This window comes from Canis lupus, chromosome 14, assembly GCF_011100685.1.
Source record: "Canis lupus familiaris isolate Mischka breed German Shepherd chromosome 14, alternate assembly UU_Cfam_GSD_1.0, whole genome shotgun sequence".
NCBI classification, from domain to species: Eukaryota; Metazoa; Chordata; class Mammalia; order Carnivora; family Canidae; genus Canis; species Canis lupus.
Genome location: NC_049235.1, coordinates 299,382 through 321,243, shown reverse-complemented (window position 1 = coordinate 321,243; position 21,862 = coordinate 299,382). Strand labels below are relative to the sequence as shown.

The following is a 21,862-nucleotide window of genomic DNA, read 5'->3' as shown; positions in this document are numbered from 1 at the left end:
TACCTGCTCCCTCTCCCATGTCCCCTCGGGACTATGGAGCCAACAGAGAGCAAGGCTTTCGGGCACCAGAAGTGGCAGGCTGACCACACCCCACACGCCCTGGCTCCCTCCATCCTTGCTGTGTCTGCCCCTGGAGCTTTCACCAACTGAGGGCTGAAAGAACCGGTGGAGTGCACCTGCAGCTAGCAGGACATGCCCTGCAGGCCATCACCCGCCCCTCCCCGGGCAGCAGCTCCACAGAGCGGCCCATTGCTGGGCCTGGCCACCGTCACCAGACAGCACCCTTGGGCCCCTGAAGCCAAGCATGTAGGACGTGTGCAAAGGGTGAACAGGTGCATTCAGGCTGCATGCTTGTGAACTGGCATCACTGAGGCTTAGTCACCTGCTGGACTGGATCAAGAGACGCCACCTGGAAATACCCCACTTTGCAAGAGGATTATTTCCAGTTGGAGGCAGTTGAGAGCAGGAAAATTGCCGAGGTAGGTGTGTGAAATGCACATGCAGGAGTGCGCCCCAGATCTCGCCCCTGGGGGCCCTGCCTCCCTCCCCCTACCCAGACTGTCCCCACCCCAGCTGCTGACAGTGGATTACAGACAATGCTTAGTTTATTTACTGAGAACAGTCCTTACAATAAATAAAATCTGGGGCCACAAATGAGCTGCAGCACACCTTCCAGAAAGGTGCCAGTAAGTCGGAACAAAGCAAAGACGACTCCAGACTATGGCAGCGAGGGGGGGGGGGGCCCTTTAAGGCCTCCCCCCCCCCCCCCAGGCAGGGCGGGAAGCGCCCAGGCCAGCAGGGAGAAAACCGCAAAGGGAAGGGCAGGGTACTCTGGCAAGGGGTTCTGAGCGTGGCTCCAGGACAGACACCGGCCGGCCTGCACACCTGTCGCATCTGAACATCTGCACCTGGAGCCAGGGAGGAGCCTTTTCCAGAAGAGAGTCTATGCCCAGGGGGTCCTGGCCTCTGGGCCCCACAACCTCTGCTGCTGGCTTCTCAGGGCTTTTCTATCACAGGGGACCTGGCTACTCCAGGGCAAGCACACCCTGCCCCCTGGACAGGTGTAGACACAGGTGAGTGGCCTTGGAGCAGCCTCCTGAGCATGGCTTTCTGGAGGTGCCGGGCCCCAAGCCCAAGGCCTGGCACTGGCGAGTGGGAGTGTCTCTGCGCCCCATGGCCGGACATAGGATGAAGCACAACCCGCATGTGCGGGCACATGCTCCCAGCAATGAAAACAGTCAGTTTTTTAGCACATGCGTATGTCTGCCAGGCGCTGGGAGTGCTGCCTTTGCCCAGAAGACAGCACTACCTGCCCAGGTGCACAAACAGCTGGAAGGCCCCTCACTGGGGGGCCAGTGCATCCCCAGGCCCGCCTTTCAGCCTACAGATGGTCATGGGGGTGGGGCTGCTAGACAGAGGTGAGAAGAGAGCCCGCAGGGTCCCTGAGAAGGGGGTCTCAGGGAAGGCATATAAGAGGGACCCGTCAGAGGCACTGTAGAAGGACAGGTGTCCAGCCTCATAGTCCAGGAAGATGCCCACACGCTGTGGCGGGTCCCGCAGGGGGGCGAAGGCCCGCTCCGAGGAGTTGTAGTAGCTGCCCAGGAACACCAGGATCCAGAAGCCGTTGCCCGCGAACAGCTCGCCCTTCTCCTTGCGGTTGGCATCCTCCCTGCAGACACCCAGTGCCCAGCTGGCCCGCTCGCCCACCTCCACCTCCCAGTAGTGGCGGCCCGATGTGAGGGGCTCCCGGCCCAGTACGCAGGGCCCTGGGTCAAATCGCTCGGGGCTGTCAGGCAGGGCCTGCCGCAGGTCCCCCCGGCGCACGCTCCTCCTATCCTCCGACAGCACCAGCTCAGGGTTGGCGGTGTCAGGATCCAGGGTCACGTCCCCTGCAGAGAAGCGAGGTCACCCTGTGAGCTGGCAGGCCTGCCGTGCCCCCCCGTGGTCAGGGCACCCCCCCTGCGATGGGCTGAAGCACTTGCCTGTGAGCCTACTGTGCCCTACGCTGCTCCTACTTGGAAAACATCACCTCACAGCTTGTCCCTGCACCTCAGAATGTTCTAAAAAGCAGTCCCTGTTCTGCTGCAAAGCAGCCTCCTTTGGAGGACTGAGGAAACCGCAGGTGCTTCCTACATGTTTCCACTCCTGGAGCCAGGTGTACTCCCTATGCCTGGGGCCCGTGGGGGTATGGTCTCGCCTCTGCTGTTCGCACCCATGTCCACCAAGAGCCCTGGCTGGTGCCCGACAGCCTGGACCCCCAGGGTCCGCTCCCACTGCAGACCTACCACCCCCCGCTGCGTGTCAGCAGGTGCCCCGAGACCAGAGCGCACCCACCTCGAAACCTGCGCAGTGCCTCCACCAGCCCCGGGACCCTGCACACCGTCTTCATCTCCATGGGCACCACCTCAGGCAGCTGCAGCTTCACGTCCTGTACCCTGCAGGGGCAGTGCAGGCGTCACCCCCCATGGCAGCCCACCTTGTACCCCGCCCGCCTTCCCTGGGGAGGGGCTGGGGCTCCTACCTGCGCAGGGTGTCCCTGATATCCTGTGGAGAGACACACGCGGCATCAGCGCCCATCCCCTGACCCTCCCTGTGCCCCAGTCACCAGTGCCCCCCAAACTTTGCTCTGCCCACTGTCAGACACACACGTGATCAGAAAGCACGGAGAAGGGGTGGGCGATCCCTCCTGTGCAGCTCAGACACAGGGACCCTGGAGACACTGTGGGCACAGCCAGCCCTGCGGACCTGGCCTCACTTCCTGCACATGCTTGGAGGATGTGTGGTGTTGCCTACTGGCTTATGCACTCAGAGCCCCCAGGCCCCCTGGTGGTGGGACAGGTCTGCGGTACATCCAGGCAACCATGTATGTAGGGGGGGCGGGGGGGCGCCTGCACCTACAGCCTGTGTTCCCAAGGCCTCTGACGGTGTATGCCCGCCTCCCAGGAGACACTTGTCCCTTGGATGCTCCACGCTCCTGTAAGGGCACATACTTGCACTTCACGGCACCATGGGCTGTGTCCCTGGGCTGCAGATCTTGGAGCCTGATCCCCAGGACCTCAGAAGGGGGCTGTGTTTGGAGATGGGGTCTTTACAGAGGTGGCTGAGGTACACAAGTTCACTAGAGTGGCCCTGATCCCACATGACCCGAGTCCTTATGAGAACAGGGGTCTGGGGCTCCAACACGCACACGCGGGTGACCGTGTGAGGACATGGGCAGGGACGCAGGGACTCACCAGGGAGAGAGGCCTCGGGAAGAGGCAGCCCTGCCCAGGCCTGGCTCTGGGGCCAGGAGACAACCAGCTTGTGTTATGCAGACCTCCCAGCCTATGGTGTTCGTTCCACAGCTGGAGCTGATGGGGACACTTGACAATGGCTGCTGAGGGAAGTCTTTGGTCTTTTGAGAACGGCAGGGACCTGGCTCACCTCACCAATCACATCAGTTTACCCGTAGCGAGTCTAACCACGCACCAGCTATCAGGCCAGACCCCAGATGCACACGGTGCCTCACCAGCTTTCCCCTGATGTGGGAGTGGTGGTCCGACAAGGCACAGAGGCCTGAAAAGGGAAAGGGAGACTGCGGGCTTCTCAAGATACTGTGCAAGCCTGGAAGTGATGTGTGCAAAGGGCCCAGGGCACAAGAAGCTTGGTGTGTGCAGCAGGCAAAGCAGAAACAACCTGTCCTTGCTAGTTCTGCTGGGTGGGTAGCCCACCTCGCAGCCCTGGGAAGCCAAGGGGGTCATCCTGGTCGCCACAAGGCCCAACCCACTCAGGAACAGCGTGGGTGGACACACTGTACCAGGCCCTCCCTGCCCCAAGGGTCATGTGGGGGTCGTGATCTTAAGGAAGGGAGTTGGCATCCATGCAGACCACCTGGCCCTCAGACACACATGTCCCTGGAGGAAACGGCTCTACACCGATACAGGATGGCTACGGGCAAGCCCGGGGCGGGGAGGCTGGGACCTGGGGTCGTGGGCTCCTGGAAGTCACCGGACCCTCACTTCCTCTGTCCACAAGGGTACCCCTGAACCTGCGAGGGCACCCACCCCCCCAACCCAAGTGTAGGCACCTGGCCTGGCCCCAGCCTGGCATTGAGGTTCCAGTGAACAGGTGCTGCAGGTGCCACCGCAGACCCCACCCCCACCCCGTGCTTGGGCAGGGGGGCTCCTCCCAGCAGCTGGTCACCCAGGCCAAGACCCGGGGCTGGAAGGTGTGAGCAGGTGAGGGCAGGGGCACGGTGGGCAGGTGGGGGCACAGGTGGCCACTTGGTAGTGTGAGATGCAGGAGTGTGGCAGGCCGGCTGAGACCACCCATGCACTTAGACATGTCAGCGGAGACCCGCGACGACCTTTCATACAGGCCTGGGGATGTCATCTCACTCCTGGGGCCCACCTCGCCTCCTTCCAGAACCCCCACTTCCTCTGCCTTCCCCCAATACCCCTGGCTGGCTGCCCAGATCCCACTTCACTGACCACAGCCACTGCTTCTGTGACCTATCTCAGTCCTCGTCAGACACTCCCGTCGTACTTCCTGTTTCCCACACTTGAAACCGCCTGGCGTCTGAGCAGTGGCAGGAGGGGCGAGTTCACACCCCTAGAGGGCAGCCAGGACCTCTGCCTGGCCCCTGAGGGACGGCTCACCCTCTGAGGCAGTGCCCTGGGCTGTGCACAAAGCGGCCTCTCGCCGGCCCAGGGGCCAGGAGTCCTGCAGATTGTCGGGCGACTAGGGGCTGACGCGGGACTCCTGTGGGACGTCTGGTAGCCTTCCCTCCCCATACAGTGGACCCGGCCCTCTGCAGCCAACCTGGTGGCCCCACGGACCCTGGACGTGCCCCATGGACCCCCACACAGCCCTGCCACAGCACAACCACGCTCCAGGACGGCACGGCAGCCACTCTGCGTGGCTCCCCAGGGGCCCCTACACACCTGGCTGGGCACACTTGCCCGAACTACCCCCCCCTCCAGGGAGGGTAGCTCACCTGCAGCAGCCCCAGCGCCGGCAGCTGGCAGCGCCCCTCCAGCTCTGCGATGAGCTCGGCCAGCTGCGCGCTCTGCTGCCCTAGGCGGGTGGCGCTGTCCCGCAGGGGCGGGAGCACCTCTAGCTCCTCCTCCTCCAGACGCTGCAGCAGGCGCTGCTCCTCCTCTGCCAGCAGCCGGCGCAGCCGCTCAAACTCTGCCAGCACGTTCTGCCGCTGGCTCTCCACCATCTTCTGCAGGGGGAGGGGACAGCTGAGGCCTGGGCACCCCCGGCCCCACCCTTCCCCCAGGGCCAGAGCAGGGTCCCTCCGAGGGGGGGCTCCGGGCCGCCACGCCCTTCCCGACCTAGGGCCCCGGCCACCTGCCTGCCACAGGGCACAGGTCTCCTCAGCCTGTGCCTGGAACAGCAGCGCATCCTCCATCTGCTTCCGCAGATGCTCCAGGGATTTCTCCAGCTTTCCCTGCGGGACAGAGGCAAGCGTGACCTGGGCTGAGCTAGTCCTGTCCCCCTCGCGGCCAGCGCCTACATCCCAGGCCCCCTGCCAGTGCTCCCGACCTCTCTCCCTGCGTCTGGGACCCCCACTGCGCCAAGCCCGCTCTGGGCCCCCGCAGGCCCTGGCCAGGGTCCTCGGCCATCTGACCCTCCACCCCACATCTAGCCGGGTAAAGCCTGCGAAGTGGCGCTGTGGGGACCCCGTGCCCCTGGGTGTGCAAGTGTCGGGCACAGCCTGTGAGACACAGGCAGATTCGCTGGTGTCCTCAGGACAAAGGCCGGCTGGGGGTCAGCAGATGCCACCCGGAGTCGGCCACTTTGACACAAGCACCATCTGGAGTCCAGGAGACAGGGAGCAGCACTTAGGAAGAGCACTCTGCCCTCCTCCTGTCTGCCTCCCTGGGGTTGCACCAGAGAGGGGAGATGACTGTCACAGATGAGTTTGCCTGAATGGGCGTCATGACTCATAACCCACATCTTCATCAGTTTCCCCCATGTGCCTCCTTGTTCTTAGTGGCCCTAGAAGCCCAAATCGTGTTCCCTGTTTCTGGCCACTTCTCCCCAATTTATCAATCTATGTTAAAATGGAACATAAACTCAGTCTAACTAGGTTTTTTCACCTTTTCTCTGTGAAGCCCTTGTGCCATATGAAATTTAAGTGACTCAAAATTATCCATCTTTTCACTTATTACTCTGCCTTTGTTAGTTTAATTTGCAAGCCTCCTGCACAGCACCTAACAGGTTAGATCAAGGTTTTCTCTCCCTTATAACAGGAGAGAGGTAAGTGCTTCCCCAAGGGTCTTTATCAGGCCAGCTGGGAGGGGCCTCTGGAGGGCTGCCAGTCACTCTCTGCTTGGTGGCAGCAGTACACACTTGCTGGGCTGACACATAGGATGGGGTATCCAGCATGTGTTGTGCCTCAGAGTGAGAGGCAAGAGTACAGAGATCTGTGTGAGGACGAGCCCACCTAGGCACAGTGGGCACAAGCTTGTTCTGGTGCCCCAGGGCTTGTTCCGGAACAGCGACAGACCAGCTGAGTACTGGACCAGCCCAGCCGACCCACGCTGCTGGCACGAAATGCAGCACAGACCCTGGTGTGAAGGCTGGAAGGGTGCCACCCATGTCCTCGGTACCTGGGTCCCCGAGGAGCCAATGACAGCAGCCAGCTGAGCATCTACCCTGAGGCTCCTTAGCAGAGGGCTGAGGCTGGTTTGGATTTTAAAGGAATGCATTTCCAGAACAGATGGGGGCATCCCAGCCTTCAACGCGGTGGATCCCTGCCGTGTCAGATGGCAGAGGAGCCCCAGGACCCCACTCACAAAGCCAGGCGGCCACGCTGCCCGGTCTGCACTCCACTCACCCCAGCTTGGCCCACCCGGCCCATCCATCCCTTGTCCACCCCGCAGCCCGGCCTGGCCCACAGCCTCTGAGGGCTGAGTCCCTGTGCGTCTGCGTCCCTGCGAGGCCAGCTGCCTCCAAGCTTCCATCCCCGCCACGGTCACCCACGCCTGCCCGGGGCGCTCCAGACTCGCCAGGTGCGGTCACAGCAGGACCCGCTCCTCCCGGAGGCCACGCCTACCCTGATCTCCAGGCTGGGGCCTCACGGGTGACTGCCGTCGGGGTCCGGGAGGTGCGCCTGCGGGACTGGGTGCACGCGCATCTGGGCCCCTGCACCGGGCAGAGGCGCCCCACCCCGCGCACCTTGAGGTCCTCGGCGGCGTCCTGCAGCGGGCGCACGCGGTGCGTCCAGTGCTCCCCCGAGCGCTCGCAGGCGGCGCACAGCAGGCGCAGCTCGTCGCCGCAGAAGGCGGCCAGGGGCTCGCGGTGCGCGGCGCACACGCCCTGCGGGACCGGGGACGGCGGGTGCAGGCGCCGCGCCATCTCGGCCATCTTGGCGAGCGGGCGGTTGGGCCGCAGGTTCCTCTGCGGGGACAGCTCGCGGCACTCGGGGCAGGCGTACGGGCCCTCGGGCTGGCCCCAGCAGCGCCGGATGCACTCGCGGCAGAAGTTGTGGCCGCAGTCGGTCATCACCGGGTCGGTGAAGTAGTCGAGGCAGATGGCGCAGGTGGCCTCCTCCTGGAGGTTGGTGGACAGGTCGGGGGCGGCCATGGCTCGGGGGGGCGGCGGCGGCGGGCGCGGGCGCGGGGCTCCCGGGCGCGACAGGAAGAGGCGCCGCAGCGGAAGCAGGAAGCAGCCAGTTTTTTTTTTTTTTTTTTTTTGGAACAACCCGCTTTCCCCTCGGATTGGCCGCGGCCTGTCACGCGGCCCGCGGGCCCCGGAATCGGAGGCAGTTCGCCCGCGGGCCGGCGGTGGCGCGCGCTGCATCCCCGGACGCCTGTGCTCGCGTCCCCGCAGGGCCGCTCCCTGGAGGGAGGGGCGGGCGCAGAACCCTGGCCCCCGGGGCGCCCCGCACGCCCCTGGGTTCCACGCGCGGCTCAGCCACTGCGAGGACGAGGGGCCCTGAGGCCGCGGCGCGCGCTCCCGGGCACCCCCGGGCCGGGCACGCTGGTGCCAAGTGGACGGAGGGGCTCCGTCCTTGGGGGGGGTACAGGGTGGAATTCGGGGTGTCCAGACCGCCCCAGGGCTGCGAATGGGCCTGAAGCTGCAGGGAGCGCCGCGTGGGAAGGAGTCTCTCCCACCCGTGATCCTCACCCTTTGCGCCCTGGCTTGCGGAACATCAGGGCTGGACAGCTTGGAGGTTTTTAGCTGGATTCAATTTGAAAGGTTTCATTTTACCGTGACACCCTCCCCCGCCCCCAACACCCAGCCCAAAGGTGCAAACATGGGATTTACGGAGCACAAGGTGGGTCCCGAGGTCGTGGAGGAGGGCGGACCACAGCGGCACCGGTGCGCTTGCAGCATCCCTCACGTGGCCTGTGAGACCACAGGGGGCTAAGGGCAAGTGCACCTCACCGCCTGCTCTGGGTGGCCCTGTTAGAATCGGTGCTCTCTGGAGCCCAGTGCTTTCAGAGTTTCCTTTATGAAGTATGTGTGAACACGGCCTTCTTAACATTTAAACTGCTTTAATCACAATGATATCTCAGCTTTGTGAAATCACCCTGCCTGCTGGTGGCTCCCAAAGACTCCGCCAGAGATAAGCCTGGCAGGTGGCCTGTGCTGAGCTGGACCACCTCACCTTCCGGAGGGATCAGGGCTGACCCTTCCCCTCCCAGCCTGGGCCCCTAACCCTTCACCCACAGGGTCACTGTAGAGATGACCATCTGGCCTGATTTGGGGGCCCCCAGGCAGAAAAACGGTTGCAGGGGGCCAGAGAACTTGGGCTCGGCATAGGTGTGCAAGTGGGACCCATCCTTCACGTTGTAGAAGGACACCTCCCCTGCTTCGAAGTCCAGGAAGATGCCTACGTGGCTGGGGGGCTCCGCTAGTGTGATGGGGGTCAGGCTGGGCATGGTGGGCATGTACTTCTTCCCCTTGCACAGCTGCACCACCCAGAACCCATTCTCAGGGCACTTGGGGACCCTGTCCCTCCGGCTCACGTTGTCCCTGCACACACCCAGGGCCCAGAGTGCATCGCCAGTGAGGTTCATGCCCACCTCCCAGTAGTGCCTTCCGGAGGAGAAGGCCTCCTGGCCCACAGCACAAGGGTAGGCCAGGAATCTGTCTTTGCCATGGGGCATGGACTCCAGCGGGGGCGTGAGGTAGCGCCTCTGGCGGCTCTCGTACAAGAGGAGGTAGGGGTACGCAGTGGCAGGGTCCGGCACCACGTCCTCTGCAGACAGGCCGGGGGCCAAGGGAGAGGGGGGCTGAATCATCCCTGGTCTCCCTAACCATCCCCAAGGCAGAGTCCAGGGAACCTGGGTCACTGCTTTGGTCCCTACCCCACCTGCCCATGTTGGTGGTGCTACGGAGACGGGAGCTAGGCGGCCCTTGGGCATCTCAACACGTGTTCCAATGGGGACAGAAAGGGGAGCATCGCCCTGGAGTGCCAGGTCAGGGTACTGTTTGTGAATGTCCAGTAGAGGACAGTCGCTCCAACTGGTGGCTCACTGAGCGACTAGGGGTGGGATGGGCACAACCCAGAGCACTGGGGCCCCCGCTTACCTTGAAAGTTCTTGAGCACCTCTATCTGCCCGGGAACCTTGCAGACAGTCCTCAGAATGGTAGGGGTGGCCTCTGGATACTGCACTCTCAGGCTGTTCTTCCTCCAGTGGACACAGGTTTCACTGTCCCCACCAGTCCCGTGCGGAGCCCTCCCTGCGCCCATCACCGCCTCCCCGGCAGGTGGCCCCATACCGGCTCAGGAGATCCTTCATGTCCTGGGAGACACGGGGAGGGGTGGGGGGGGAAGGAGAGATGGGGCTTCATGTTTGCACGTCCAGTCTGCAGAGCTAGAAGGGCTTTATGACGTCTTCCTGTGGCCCCGTGCCCACTTTCCAGAGCCTACCCCTGCCCCGGCCACACACGGGGATCCTGCTCTCCCCGGTATGACACTGAGGACACTAGAAGCTATCCTGCTCAGGAGGGGCGGTGAAGGGGGGAAATGGTGGCCCAGGGATGGGACCGACAACCATCCAGTGGGGCCTTTTTCACTCCACCCTGGCCTTGAGTGAGGCAGAGGTCAGTGTACTAGCAGACCAGTTGCTTTTTATTTTTTATTTTATTTTTATTTTTTATTTTTATTTTTATTTTTACCAGTTGCTTTTTAATAGAAGAAAGAAGGTTCCCCAAAGTCTGGGCAGCTGTCTCACTTACCACCTACAGCAGGCCGCTTCCTGGGCACAAAACCCAGAGGAGGTCAGGACAACAGACCAGACCCGGGGACAGACCCTGGCTGGCAGGGCATATGGCAGCCTGCACGGGGCATCTGCTTCTGCTGTGTAAACGTGCCCGTGTGTGTGTGATCTGTATTGCTGTGGATCCCACCACTCCATGTGCTTGACAGATCTCCCACACTTGGCCACCTCAACCCCTGCTCTCAGGGCCTCGGGGGCCAGCCCGTCCCTGGCAGGCCAGCTGGGCCCTCTTGACTTTCTCTTTGGGGGCAGTGACAGTGAAGCTCATCCTGCCCGGGAAGTCATGGGTACCTATCTGGGCCACCTCCCTGGGCTGCACAGGCCTGGAGCCTGTCATAGGTGGACTGTCCCTCCAGAGTCATCGCCGGAGTCCCCACCCCCAGGACCTCAGTAGGTGAGAGGTAGTTACAGTACAGTGAGGTCACTAAGGTGGGCCCAATCCCGTAGGATCCGTGTCCTTGAGGCAAGAGGAGTTTAGGATGCAGACACACAGAGAAATGGCCAGGTGAGGACATGGGGAGCAAATGGCCATGTACACGCCCAGGGAGGGAGGCCTCAGGAGGAACCAGCGCTGCCCACGCCCGGAGCACAGACTCTCAGCCTCTGGGACCCGGAGACAATAAAGTCTGTTGTTAGGGCCTCGTCTACAAGGAGGCGGTCTTCCCTACGCAGCCTCAGCTGACTGGAGTCCGAGCTTCCCTTGTTTGAATCAGTTCCTGCAGTTGGCCCACCCTGACCACACCTGCGCCTGAGCTCCTCCCCCACCAGCCAGGTGAGCAGGGGTGCTGAGGCCCCTCCCAGGTGAGCAGGGTGCTGAGCTCCTCCCCTCCCCCCCAGGTGAGCAGGGGTGTCGAGGCCTCCTCCCAGGTGAGCAGGGGCACCTGCTTCACCTGCAGCATCTGTAGCGGTGTGTGCTGGTTCTTGTCTTCCAACTGCAGCAGGAGCATCTCCAGGGCGTGGCCCTGCTTCTCAAGTGCTGCGGAGCTCTCCCGTAACTTGGCCACTACCTCGTCCTCCTCCTCCTTCAGGGCCTGGAGGAGGCGCTGCTCCTCCTCCACCAGGAGGAGGCCCATCTTCTCAAACTCCATCAGGATGCGCTGCCTCTGCTCCTTTACCTTCTCCTGCAGGGTCCCGTGGAGGGCAGTGGGCAGAGGTGTGCTCAGGCCCTGGCCTGGGGATCTGCTGCCCCAGTGTCCCCCATCTCTCTGGCCGGCTGCACCCACCAGCTTGAATGCTGGCAGTGCCCCCACTGCAGGGCCCTGGTGACCCACAGAAAAGGAGCCACCCAGGCAGGAGTGCAAGCATTTCTGTGGGGTGACCTGCTGAGCCCCAAACAGCAGTGTGCCGGCACCTGTGCACCCTCATCCACTGTGTCTGGACACAGCCAGCCTGGGCTGAGCACACATTCTGGATCCTGCTTCTGGTGGGAATCTGGGCTCTGTGTGTGTGCGTGTGTGTGTGTGCATGTGCGCACACGCTTATCCACACAGGACAGCAAGTCCCCGCCCCCTGAGGGCCTTCTGCAGGCTCTCCCACCCTGGCCACCGGCACCTGCCTGCCACTCCGCCAAGGTCTGTTTCTCCCTGGCCTGCATCTCTCTTGTCTTCATCATCTCCTCCCGAAGGGACCCAATGTCCGCCTCCAACTTCAGCTGTGGGGCACACAGACCACAGGATGTGGGGTCTGAGGCCCCCCCCTAGCCTGGCCAACAGATGCACCTGCTAACACCCTTCTGCGTAACTGTCCCTGTATCTACTCTGTGCTGTGGTTTGCATGTATCCTCCCAAGGTTGTGGCTGAGTCCTAACCCCAGCACCTCGGAGGGAGGAGCTAGGGCCTCTTGGGGGGCCATGAAATCATGAGGGTGGGCCCCCGGGACAGGGCCCCTCGCCCCTCCCTTCGAGTGAAGACAGGGAAAAGGATGAGCTCTCCCCCAGTGGCGCCGGAGCCCTGGCTGGCTGGGACCCCTCAACAACTGTGGCCCAACCACTGCATCACCATGGAGGGTGCAGACACGAGGGCCGTGGGTGCCGGCAGTCGCCCCCCCGACCTGTCTGCTGAGGCTTGTGCCTGGCCTCCTTGTGCCCCCCCCACCTCCGGCCGTCCATCCCCGGCCCCGGCCGCACCTTGTACTCCTGCACAGCCTCCTCGATGGGGACCACCGTGTGGGGCCGGTGCTCCCGCGACTCCCTGCACATGACACAGATGGGGCTCTGGTCGTCCTCACAGAAGAGCTTGAGGAGCTCCTGGTGCGCCTTGCACAGGTCCCTGCTCTGGAAGGCCGGGTGCTGGCGTGCCATCTCCGCCACCTTGGTCAGCAGGCGGTTGGGCCGCAAGTTCCTCTGGGGGGACAGCTCGCGACACTCGGGGCAGGGGAAGGAGCCCCTCCGCTTCCTGCCCCCCTTCCTACTTTTGGCCTTCTCCCACATTAGGCGGATGCACTCCCGGCAGAAGTTGTGGCCACAGGCGGTCATCACGGGGTCCGTGAAGTAGTCAAGGCAGATGGAGCAGGTGGCTTCCTCCTGCAGCTTTCTGGCGAGTTCCAAGGCATCCATGTCTCCTGGGGCAGGAACAGAAAGAACGCCCCTCACACCCTCTGCCCGGGAGCCCTGGGCTCTCCACGGCCAAGCCCTGTCTTTGGCCAGCCCCGCTACTTTAGGGGGGATCATCGTGCCAAGTTGGCTGAGAGTGCCCCCCCATGACGTCAGATCTAGCTCCTCAGGTCCCCGCTGCCCTGTCTAGAAGCCTTTAGGCCAGTCTGGAAAGAATCCCCCTCCCTATGTCCCCTCTTAGTGATTTTCCATGGCTGACCACCCCCTCTGCTCTTTAGCCTTAAGTCCCCCACCCCATCCTGCGAGCCGGTTCTGCGGGATCCCTCTCCCTGAATGGCAATAACCCTGAATAAATCTGTGTCTCCTGTTCCAACTATGGAGCGGCTCTGGTCCTGGACAACGTGCCTGCACATGTGCACAGAGCATACAGACAAGCACAAGTGCAGCTGCAGGCCTACACGTTGAGGCACATGCACACATGCACAGACATAGTATACACACACATGCTCACACACAGCACACGTGCACACAGTACACACACATGTACACAGTATACACACATGAACACAGCACACGCACACACAGGATACACATGCAGTACACACAGATGCACATATAGTATACACACAGGCACGGACACAGTATATGCACATGCACAGACACAGTATATATACACACATGCGCACACAGTATACACACATGTGCACACATAGTATACACACGTGCACCTGATATACACATGTGCACATGATATACACATACAATATACACATATGCACACAGTACACACACATATACACAGTATACGCATGTGCACAAACACTATACATGTGCACACAATATATACACACATGTGCACACACATGCCCAGAGGCACACATGCGCACACACACAAACATATACACATGCACAGAGGCACCTACACGTGCACACACATAGTTCGGGTGGATTTACCCCTGACCTCATGTTGTGACCTTAGGCATCCCATTCCCTGACAAGGGTTCCATTTCTCTGGTGCTGTCTCTGCAGAGACTTTGTAGTCAGTCTCTCCCTTGGCTCTCAGCCACAGGAAGGGGGGGGGCTGCCTACCTGCAGAAGCCGGGGAAGGGGGGCAGTCTGGTGAACTGGGGTCTGGCTCAGAATCCGGGGGCAGCAACTGGGGCCAGTGGAGATGACTGGCTGCCCTGCTTGCGGGAATGCTCCTTTGTAGACTGGGAGGGGGGCTACGTGTCTATAACCAGCTTCAACGCGGGATCTGCTCCCCGGGTAGCAGGGCAGGCGGTTGGACCTGAGCCTCCCCGCCCACTGGGTGGCCACCTGCTGCCCCGCGGGTCTATGGGGATGTACTCACAGGGAGGGGCCGCAGGCCGCACCTTGCCGGGTGCCCCCAGCCACGCGCGCCCCCGGCACCCCCAGAAAGCCTGCGTCTGTGTGCTGAACGCCATCTGGGTGACGGCTGCGGGGGCGCAGGGGCCGCGGAGGGTGCAGGGCTTTGTGGCGTCAGCAGGGGCGGGGGCGGTCAAAGGGCAGGGGCGGGGGAGGCTAGTTCCGGGTTGTGGGCTGAAGATGGGGTGGAGAGGGCTGGGGGGGCCAGCAGCCTGAGGGTGGGGGCGGAGGGGGGGCCAGCGCAGAGTGGGCCAGGGGTGGGAGGGACGGAGGGGGCTCTGGCCGTCCCCGCGGGGAGGGGGAGAAGGTATGGTAGAGAGTGGATGGGGAGGGGGTTGTGAGCCGTGGGGCAGGAGGTAGATTTCTTGTGGGGAAGAGAGGGGAGCAGAAGAGAGAGCAGGTGTGGGAGCCCGGTTGGGGGAGGTGAAGGGGTGTCTGGGGGGGCAGTGAGGGGGGTCACTGGGGGAAGGCAGGAGGGGTTGCCCGGTTGCTGGAAGTGAAGGAGTCTCTGTGGGGGAGGTGAAGGGGGACCATGGGGTGGGGGGAGGTATGGGGGTGCCCCATTGTGGGAGGTGAGGGGCTTCTCAGCCCTGCCTGCAGGCGGCCCACGTCTATGGTGTGGCTTTAATGGTGGTTAGCATGGGGAGGAGGGTGGAGAGTGGAGCCGGGGGGTCCAGATCCCAGGTTCGGGAAGGAGGACTGGACCCCAGGGGCATGGGCAGGGCGGACCCCGGTGTGTGCTGCACGTGCCCCGCTGGTTTGTCTCAGCAGAGGAACGTGTGATGTGAAGCAAACCCTGCACACGGCCGCACTCACCTCCACCTGCTGTTTTTTTGCTTGGGAGGAAATGTCTGGAGCCTGTCAGTTAAGCCGCCAGCAGACCGAGTAACAGGAAACCCCTGCATTTATTCTGTACGCACTGGGGAGGCAGCAACGGAAGAAGCTGGCTTGTTAAGGGGTTGGGACTCTTAGGAACCCTGCCTCGTGGAAGGGAGGGAGACGGCCTCTGTGAGGCCAACAAGCAGGCTCCTTTAGGAAACGCAAGTGGGTCTTGAGAACAGGAGGCAAGAAAGCTTGCGACCCAGTTCGTCTACACAGCTGAGCAGTCCTTCCATGTCTTTCTGGTGGGAACCGCTCTGGCAGGGCCCAGCTGTGCATAGTCCTCAGGAGCAGCTCCCAGGAGGCTCTGATTTGCATCTGCAGAGTCTTAAGTGACTTTATCTTAAAATACGATGGCAACTCTGGGGTCTGCAGTGGCCCCCACACTGCCCATGCCTCTCCAGACCTGGGTTCCTCACGTGAGAGGCACGCACCAGGATTCAGGGCTTTCTCTGCCCGTGGCTCCCTCCTCTGATCCCACCTATTCTCCCAACGCTGTCTCTTAGAGAATTTGGTTTGAATGAGGATCCAAAGGAGGCGACGAGGTCTTAAGGCCTTTACATTTGCTTCCTCTTCTCCAGTATTTTCCCTCCTCCTCCACCATCTGCAGGACAGTGACTGTAGACGTCGGCAGGGCGCCCTCTGGGCCTGTCGCCTGCTTCCACAGAGCATTCCTGAGCTTGACGCTTCCTCCTGGGAATGCCCTTGCCACTTGTGGTGGGAGATTTGCTTCAGAGCCGAGTTGTGCAAAGGGCCACATACTAGGATCCCTTCCTTTCCCTCCAGGGAGGTGGTCAGTGCCGGGCTGGAATTTATAACCCTGACATCAAGAGTTAGATGCCCAACCAACCGGGCCACACAGGAGGCCCCTATTATGTTGTTTGCTCCACACCTGTCTGCCTGGCCTCTCTCTACCAGATTGTAGCGCCAGTACCTGCACTGCTGTCACATGTCTTCCAGACCCTGGTTTCCAAATTTCTTGCTAATGTGATTGTTTCTGATATGTCATTACCATAAAAATTGCTGTATCTGTCAGGATTTTGTGTCAGAAACAAACAGTCCTGCATCCTGGATGCAGCATATTGCCACTGCATAGGTGATTTCTCATACTTACTGCATGTGCCCCATGGGCCTTAACCGGGGCGGGGAGGGGGGAAATCTTCCCTTCTACCCTCTTAGATCCTATACCTGAGGTCTGTGAATTAAACAGATAAGTGCCAGATTAATAGGCAAGAAGGCATACATATTTTATCTTAGGTTCTTAGTATGTATGGGACAGAAAAGAAGTAAAAACACAAATTGGCTTTTATTCCATTTTATTTTATTGTTTTAAAGATTTTATTTGTTCATGAGAGACACACAGAGAGAGAGGCAGAGACACAGGCAGAGGGAGAAGCAGGCTCCATGCAGGGAGCTTGATGCAGGACTCGATCCCAGGACCCTGGGGTCATGACCTGAGCCCAAGGCAGACGCTCAACCACTGAGTCTCCCAGGTGTCCCAACTTCCATACCATTTTAACAAAGGGTGATAAGTTGTGGAGAAGCACCTCAACAGAGGAAACGGGGTATGGGCATCAGGGGGTGAATTGTGGGAAGGTGACTGGGGGGAATTAAAGATAGGTAAGAGTTGTTTATCTCAGGCCCATCTGGTGATGAGACTTACTGTCCTCTTTCTGTCACAGGAGACGGGCACCTTTGCAAATGGAAATTTTTGTACAAATGGGAATTTCTGCTTTGCTTTTAGGCAGAACAGGTGGAAGGGCAGAGAGCTCCTCCTGTGTGTGCTGTTTGTTGATCGCCTTCAGCTCAAAGTCATCAGTATGCCACGGTGGTGTATTTCGACATTGCACATCCTGATCCCCTCCAGCCTCTGGGTAATCACACTGCAGCATGTCCTCACTCAGAAGGCCAGTTCAGGCCTCTACTGTAGGATGGGGCTCACCGGCTCAAAGCTAGCTATTCTGGAAAATGCAGGAAGGCTGCTCCTCTGGTTTCATGAGGCCCTCACTTCATCTGAGGCACTGGGACCAGAGCCACTGGGCTCTGCAGAGATGGCGGCATCTGTTTGGGCTTAGCAGGTGGTGGCAGCCTCTGCAGGCCACGTCTCTGCTCCTTCCCGCATCCTGGTCCCGGCAGCTGAGAGCATGAGGGCTTTTGTGCTTTGGGGTCTTATGTTAGCCTTTTCCAGGTGACCCTCTTCATAGCAACGAACTGCACATGGCCCTCAGTCCAGTTTGCACCCTCTCCCCTTGGACAGTGGTGGGTGTGGGTCAAAGCTCTGAAGCGTCCAGGGTTGCGTCCCCTGGCCACCTGCCCCCATCCTGAGGGGCTGCCCAAGGTCACCTCATCAACACACAGGTGTGGTGGGCAGGGCCTTGCTATAATAACAGCCATGAAATCACTTAGAAACTTCCAAAGGTTTTGAGCCCAAATGTATATTTCTTATCGTAAACTACAGGATCACGGCTGCCTTCTCCCCATGTGCTCACATGGCCATCCCTCTGCACGTGTCTGTGTCCTAACCTCCTCCTCTCAGAACAGCGGTCCTATGGGATCAAGACTTACCATATTGACCTCATTTCCTCTTGCTATCACATCAAAGGCCCTGTCTCCAAATTCAGTCTCATTCTGAGGTCCTGTGAGTTGGGGAGCAGCAAGGGATTTTGCAGGGTCTGGGGGTACACACAATTCGGCCCATCACAGACAGTGACACACTGAGCGTCCCCTTGGCTGGCCTGTCTGATGTGATTCTCTGACGATCCTCTGGGCCAGGTGTCGACACTCTTATGCCCGAGGGCTCATGGCCTAACTTGGAGCAGGTGTGTACACCTGGCCACATACTCAGGTAAGAAGGCCTGCAGGACAGGCTGAGTGGGAAAGGGGGGATGGGGGACAGGGGCTGGCAAGTGACCAGGAGTCCTCTGCTGGTCTGAAAGCCCCCTGGGAACTCCCTGGGTGCAATGTGAAAGTGGCCCCTGTGCTCAGGGGCCAGGGAGAGATCCCAGAGACTGGCTGGCGAAGGGCCGTTGTAATAAAGCAAAGGCATGTACACACAAGCCTTGGGTTGGGTGCCTGCAGGACCGGCGGACCCCACACCGCCTGCCAGATCTTATGAGCTTGGAGAGGCCTTACCTGGGCTCAGGCACGTATGCCAGGCAGGCGTTGCACGTCAGCATCTCAAGGCTCTGTCCTTGGAGCGGCCCCTGGGAGCAGGAAAGACAAGTAGGTCCCATGTGCCTAGGTAAAGGGATAGCAGTGGGGAGCCTTGGAGTGCCCTGATCCAGCTCTAAGGTTGCCAGGTGATCACGTCTCTTTGATGTCCTTCCCCAAAATTGTCCCATAAGAAGGGTCGGGGTTGAGGACAAGAAGAAAGTCCTCTGATTTCTCCTGACTCCCCAGTCGGGAAGCTGAGCCTGGTCTCTGCTGTGCTCCTGTCATAGGGCAGCCCCAGCCACTTATCCCCAAGGAGAGCACCGGCCCCCTGGGGAATCCCCTCTAATGCAGCAGTGGTGCCCTCCCCTCCCTGATGGCCTGTCAGGGGCTCTGAACAAGGACTGTTTGCTGTGTGAGGAAGTCGCTGGAGTCCCTGCGGCCCATCTGTTCCTTCAGTGTGGCCTGGAATGGTTTACGGGATGCAAATGGGTCCACAGCCCATGAGGAGCAGGATCAGAAACACACAATTCATTGTATTAAATAGGAAGCTCACCTACCAGACTATAGTAGGCCTGCACTATGGAGAAGAGAAGGAGCTTCCTGGGGAGCCTGGGAGGCTCAGTCGGTTCAATATCTGGCTTCCTGCCTAGGTCGAGATCCCAACCCCTGCCCAGTGTCCCAGGATCCAGTGCTCCAGCTCAGTGCTCCTGCTTGAGTGAACCTGCTTCTCCCTGTCTGCCTGCCACTCCTCCTCTTGGTGCTCTCTCAAATAAAATCTCAAATAAAATCTAAAAACCCCAGGAAAGTAGCAATCCCTGGCCCGTGGGACACAGCTGAGCCACCACATACTCCTCCCACCCTCTCCCTCCCTCCCATTAACCAGTGTGGACTCAGTGTAGCTGGTCTCATCAATTCCATGTGTGTCTGACCTCCAGCCAGTGATCATGTGCTGGCCTGGTCTGCCTTCATTTACATTAAGAACTTCCATTCTTGGGGCACCGGGTGGCTCCGTGGAGGATTGTCTGCCTTGGGCTCAGGGCATGATCCCAGGGTCCTGGGATCGAGTCCCACATTGCGCTCCCCACGGGGGGCCTGCTTCTCCCTCTGCCTGTGTCTCTGGGTCTTATAAATACATAAAATCTTGAAAGAGCTCCCACTCTTGATGTCCTCATGGAGGGTCCTCTCCGCCCGCCACACTGCACTCAGCCCATCCCCTCAGGGCACACATGGCCTGGCGACCTGGGCTCAGGACCAACCATGTCTAGCTAACTGCAGTGTGCCCATATGCCAGGGACGGGCAGACACAGGTGCAGGTCCTGACAGGTCTATAAAACTAATCAGGCCTTCCAGGGGCTGGGGTCTTCTCAGACCTCAAAGCTACCAGCGACACCCAGCAGCCCTGCTGTTGGGCTGCACCTGCTCTGCTGGGGAGCTCGGCTATACCCGGCGCAGGGAACCACGTGCTTCCTGCCCTGCTGCCGTCTGCGTCCCTGTGGTTGTCTCACTTGGGCTCTGCCGTGTCTGCAGGGTGCTAGAACATTCTCCAGAGAGCAAGGCTGTGGCTGTGCACACATCTCTGAGGGCCAGAGGCCCCAGAAGGGACAGGGCTGTGGGCTCAGACACCTGTCAGAGGGGCTTCCTTGACCCTCCAAGCATGTGCCCAGAGGGACCGGTTTTCTCCTGGTCCACCTGGTCTCCTGTTCTTCCCATTGCTCCTGCCTCAGCCCTCAGGTGGACACGCAATGCCAGGGTCACGACAGTCCGGATCATCTGCCATAGGTCATCTGCAGGTCCTCCAAGCATAGCTCACCTCCTTACCCAAGGCCATAGGACATGGGGTTGCAGCCAGCACCCGCCAGGAAGAGCCCTCCACACCCACCCTCCATCTCAGCCTTACAGCGGCCTGGGTCAGCCCTGGGTTCATGGCCGACTCACTCCCGGTCCCAGGTGGGAGGCTTCCTGCCGCCTGCCAGCACTCCCCACGGAGCTGGGAGGTAGGTTCCCACGGGCGTGCCCCGGGGCCTGCCTCTGCCCAGCTAACTTCCCAGACCAGGGACCCTCCTGGAGGGCTCACAAACCGCGGGCGGGGTGCTCCAGTTCCCGCTCTAGCCCCCTAACCAGAGCCGGAAACAAGAACCAGTCGGAAGACACGGGTTGGCACAGCCCCCTTTGTGGGTCGGTGGTGGCTCTGAAAAGAGCCTTTGGGGGGAGTTCTGCAGGGCGGCATGGGGATGCGCGCGGGGCCTAGGCGCGCTCCCCGCGGATGCGGCGCGCCGGCTGGCTGGCCTGGGGCGTGACGGTGACGCGCTTGGCGTGGATGGCGCACAGGTTGGTGTCCTCGAAGAGCCCCACCAGGTAGGCCTCGCACGCCTCCTGCAGCGCCATGGCGGCCGAGCTCTGGAAGCGCAGGTCGGTCTTGAAGTCCTGCGCGATCTCGCGCGGATCAGCAGCTCCGTGGACTTGTGGTAGCGCCGGATCTCGCGCGGGGCCACCGGGCCGGGCCGGTAGCGGTAGCGGTAGCGGTGCGGCTTCTTGACGGCGCCGGTGGCCGGTGCGCTCTTGCGGGCCGCCTTGGGGGCCAGCTGCTTGCGCGGGGCCTTGCCGCCCGTCGACTTGCGCGCCGCCCGCCTCGCGCGAGCCCCGGCTCCCGGCATTGGCTACTGTCGTGGCGTGGCAGGGCCCGTTTTTTATAGAGGCTGCTGCTTTCCTATTGGTCGGCCCCGGGGTGGCGCCATGTCAGGCTGCACTCTGATTGGTCCGCGCCAGCTCCACCCCCGCGGCCCGCTCCTAATTTGCACACGGCTCGCGTGTGACCACCTGTTCCCACGCCTGCTGCCTGGCGGGTCAGGGGTCAGGGGCAGGTCACCTTGCAAGGGCTCCTGGGCCGGGTGGATAAGGGGCCTATGAGACAGGGGTCGGGGGCCAGGGGTTTGGGGTCTGTTGGGTCAGAGGTCAGGGACGGGTCATTTCCCCGGGAGTGCTGGGCCGGTCGGTCAGTCAGGGTCCTGTGGGTCATGGGTCGGGGTCTGGTCACCTCCCCATGGGCATTGCCCCTGCCCACATAGCTCCTCCCTTTCCCCCCCCAGCACTCCTCTTGGCTCACCAACGCTCTAGCTCCAGAGAGGGAAGAACCTTTTAGAAGGCTGCATTCTGAGTTGGCCTTTCTGTGGTGATAATGTTGAGTTTCCCCACCAGTGTCGACAGGGGTCCCTTCGCTCTGGTGGCCTGCCTAGAGCCCCTGTCTGCTGGCTTCATCGGGGATGCCTTCTTGCTAGGTCACGATAGGTGGCACACCCTCAGTGTCCCCATCCTTCCCTCCTGGGAGATGAGCACACTGCCTCTCCGCACAGGGGGATCCCAACACGATGCTCGTGTGCACCGATCGCGTGCCGACCCCTGGCACCCCCTGATGCTTGGCCTGCCCCAGGGTCCAGCCTCCCCATGCTCCCCCTTCAGCCCTCAGCATTTCTAGTCCTGTTCCTGCTCTCTGGGGAGAAGTGTCCTTGTTGCCTGACCCTCAGGGCCCTTGCACACTTTGAGGTTGTGGCTCAAGGGTGGCCAGGTGCACCATCCCAAGACATGCACCTTCCATGTAAGAGCTTTCTGAGCTAAAGGTACGTGGAAGACAGTAGGTGAGAGGGGAGGGCACGGAACCCCCTTTTCTGCCTGGAAA

At 61.0% G+C, this 21,862-nt stretch overlaps 3 protein-coding genes and 1 long non-coding RNA gene across 10 annotated transcripts; 1 reads left to right on the top strand and 3 right to left on the bottom strand.

Moving 5' to 3' along the window:
* Positions 1 to 587: 587 nt before the first annotated feature.
* Positions 588 to 7,636, bottom strand: TRIM11 (tripartite motif containing 11). The gene is made up of 6 exons (XM_038556416.1): positions 7,168 to 7,636; positions 5,339 to 5,434; positions 4,976 to 5,206; positions 2,522 to 2,544; positions 2,335 to 2,435; positions 588 to 1,889 (listed from the first exon to the last, which is right to left on the bottom strand). Exons 1-6 carry the CDS (start codon positions 7,573 to 7,575, stop codon positions 1,342 to 1,344), a joined length of 1,407 nt encoding a protein of 468 aa, XP_038412344.1. The 5' UTR covers positions 7,576 to 7,636; the 3' UTR covers positions 588 to 1,341.
* LOC106559712 lies at positions 7,071 to 13,147 on the top strand. Of its 2 annotated transcripts, none has more exons than XR_005369276.1 (4): positions 7,071 to 7,548; positions 10,123 to 10,992; positions 11,159 to 12,532; positions 12,652 to 13,147. It is a non-coding gene; the product is annotated as an uncharacterized LOC106559712 (long non-coding RNA). The 2 variants fall into 2 exon arrangements; XR_005369277.1 differs by having other exon boundaries at positions 7,073 to 7,548; positions 10,668 to 10,992.
* On the bottom strand, positions 8,473 to 14,252 carry TRIM17 (tripartite motif containing 17). 6 transcript variants are annotated; one of them, XM_038556414.1, is made up of 8 exons: positions 14,123 to 14,252; positions 13,861 to 13,982; positions 12,346 to 12,779; positions 11,776 to 11,871; positions 11,111 to 11,341; positions 9,721 to 9,743; positions 9,529 to 9,629; positions 8,473 to 9,196 (listed from the first exon to the last, which is right to left on the bottom strand). In XM_038556414.1, the coding sequence occupies exons 3-8, from the start codon at positions 12,772 to 12,774 to the stop codon at positions 8,649 to 8,651; spliced, it is 1,428 nt and encodes a 475-aa protein (XP_038412342.1). In that variant the 5' UTR covers positions 12,775 to 12,779; positions 13,861 to 13,982; positions 14,123 to 14,252; the 3' UTR covers positions 8,473 to 8,648. The 6 variants fall into 6 exon arrangements, with proteins under 6 accessions (XP_038412342.1, XP_038412343.1, XP_038412341.1 ...); XM_038556415.1 differs by having other exon boundaries at positions 13,861 to 13,955; XM_038556413.1 differs by lacking the exon at positions 13,861 to 13,982.
* Positions 14,253 to 20,433: 6,181 nt separating this feature from the next.
* On the bottom strand, positions 20,434 to 20,843 carry H3-4 (H3.4 histone). The gene is given in 2 exon segments (XM_038556409.1): positions 20,434 to 20,630; positions 20,633 to 20,843. Coding segments are annotated over 2 exon segments (408 nt in total).
* Between the last annotated feature and the right edge of the window lie 1,019 nt (positions 20,844 to 21,862).

Coding starts and splice junctions, on each gene's coding strand:
- TRIM17 (XM_038556410.1), bottom strand. CDS start 12,888: ATGATCCCCCCTAAAGTAGCGGGGCTGGCCAAAGACAGGGCTTGGCCG. Junction 9,744..11,110: donor CACCGCTACAGATGCTGCAG/GTGAAGCAGGTG, acceptor CGTGTCTCCCAG/GACATGAAGGATCTCCTGAG. Junction 9,197..9,528: donor GGTGCTCAAGAACTTTCAAG/GTAAGCGGGGGC, acceptor GCCTGTCTGCAG/AGGACGTGGTGCCGGACCCT.
- TRIM11 (XM_038556416.1), bottom strand. CDS start 7,575: ATGGCCGCCCCCGACCTGTCCACCAACCTCCAGGAGGAGGCCACCTGC. Junction 5,207..5,338: donor AGACCTGTGCCCTGTGGCAG/GCAGGTGGCCGG, acceptor CTCCCCCTGCAG/AAGATGGTGGAGAGCCAGCG. Junction 2,545..4,975: donor CGGCGCTGGGGCTGCTGCAG/GTGAGCTACCCT, acceptor GTCTCTCCACAG/GATATCAGGGACACCCTGCG.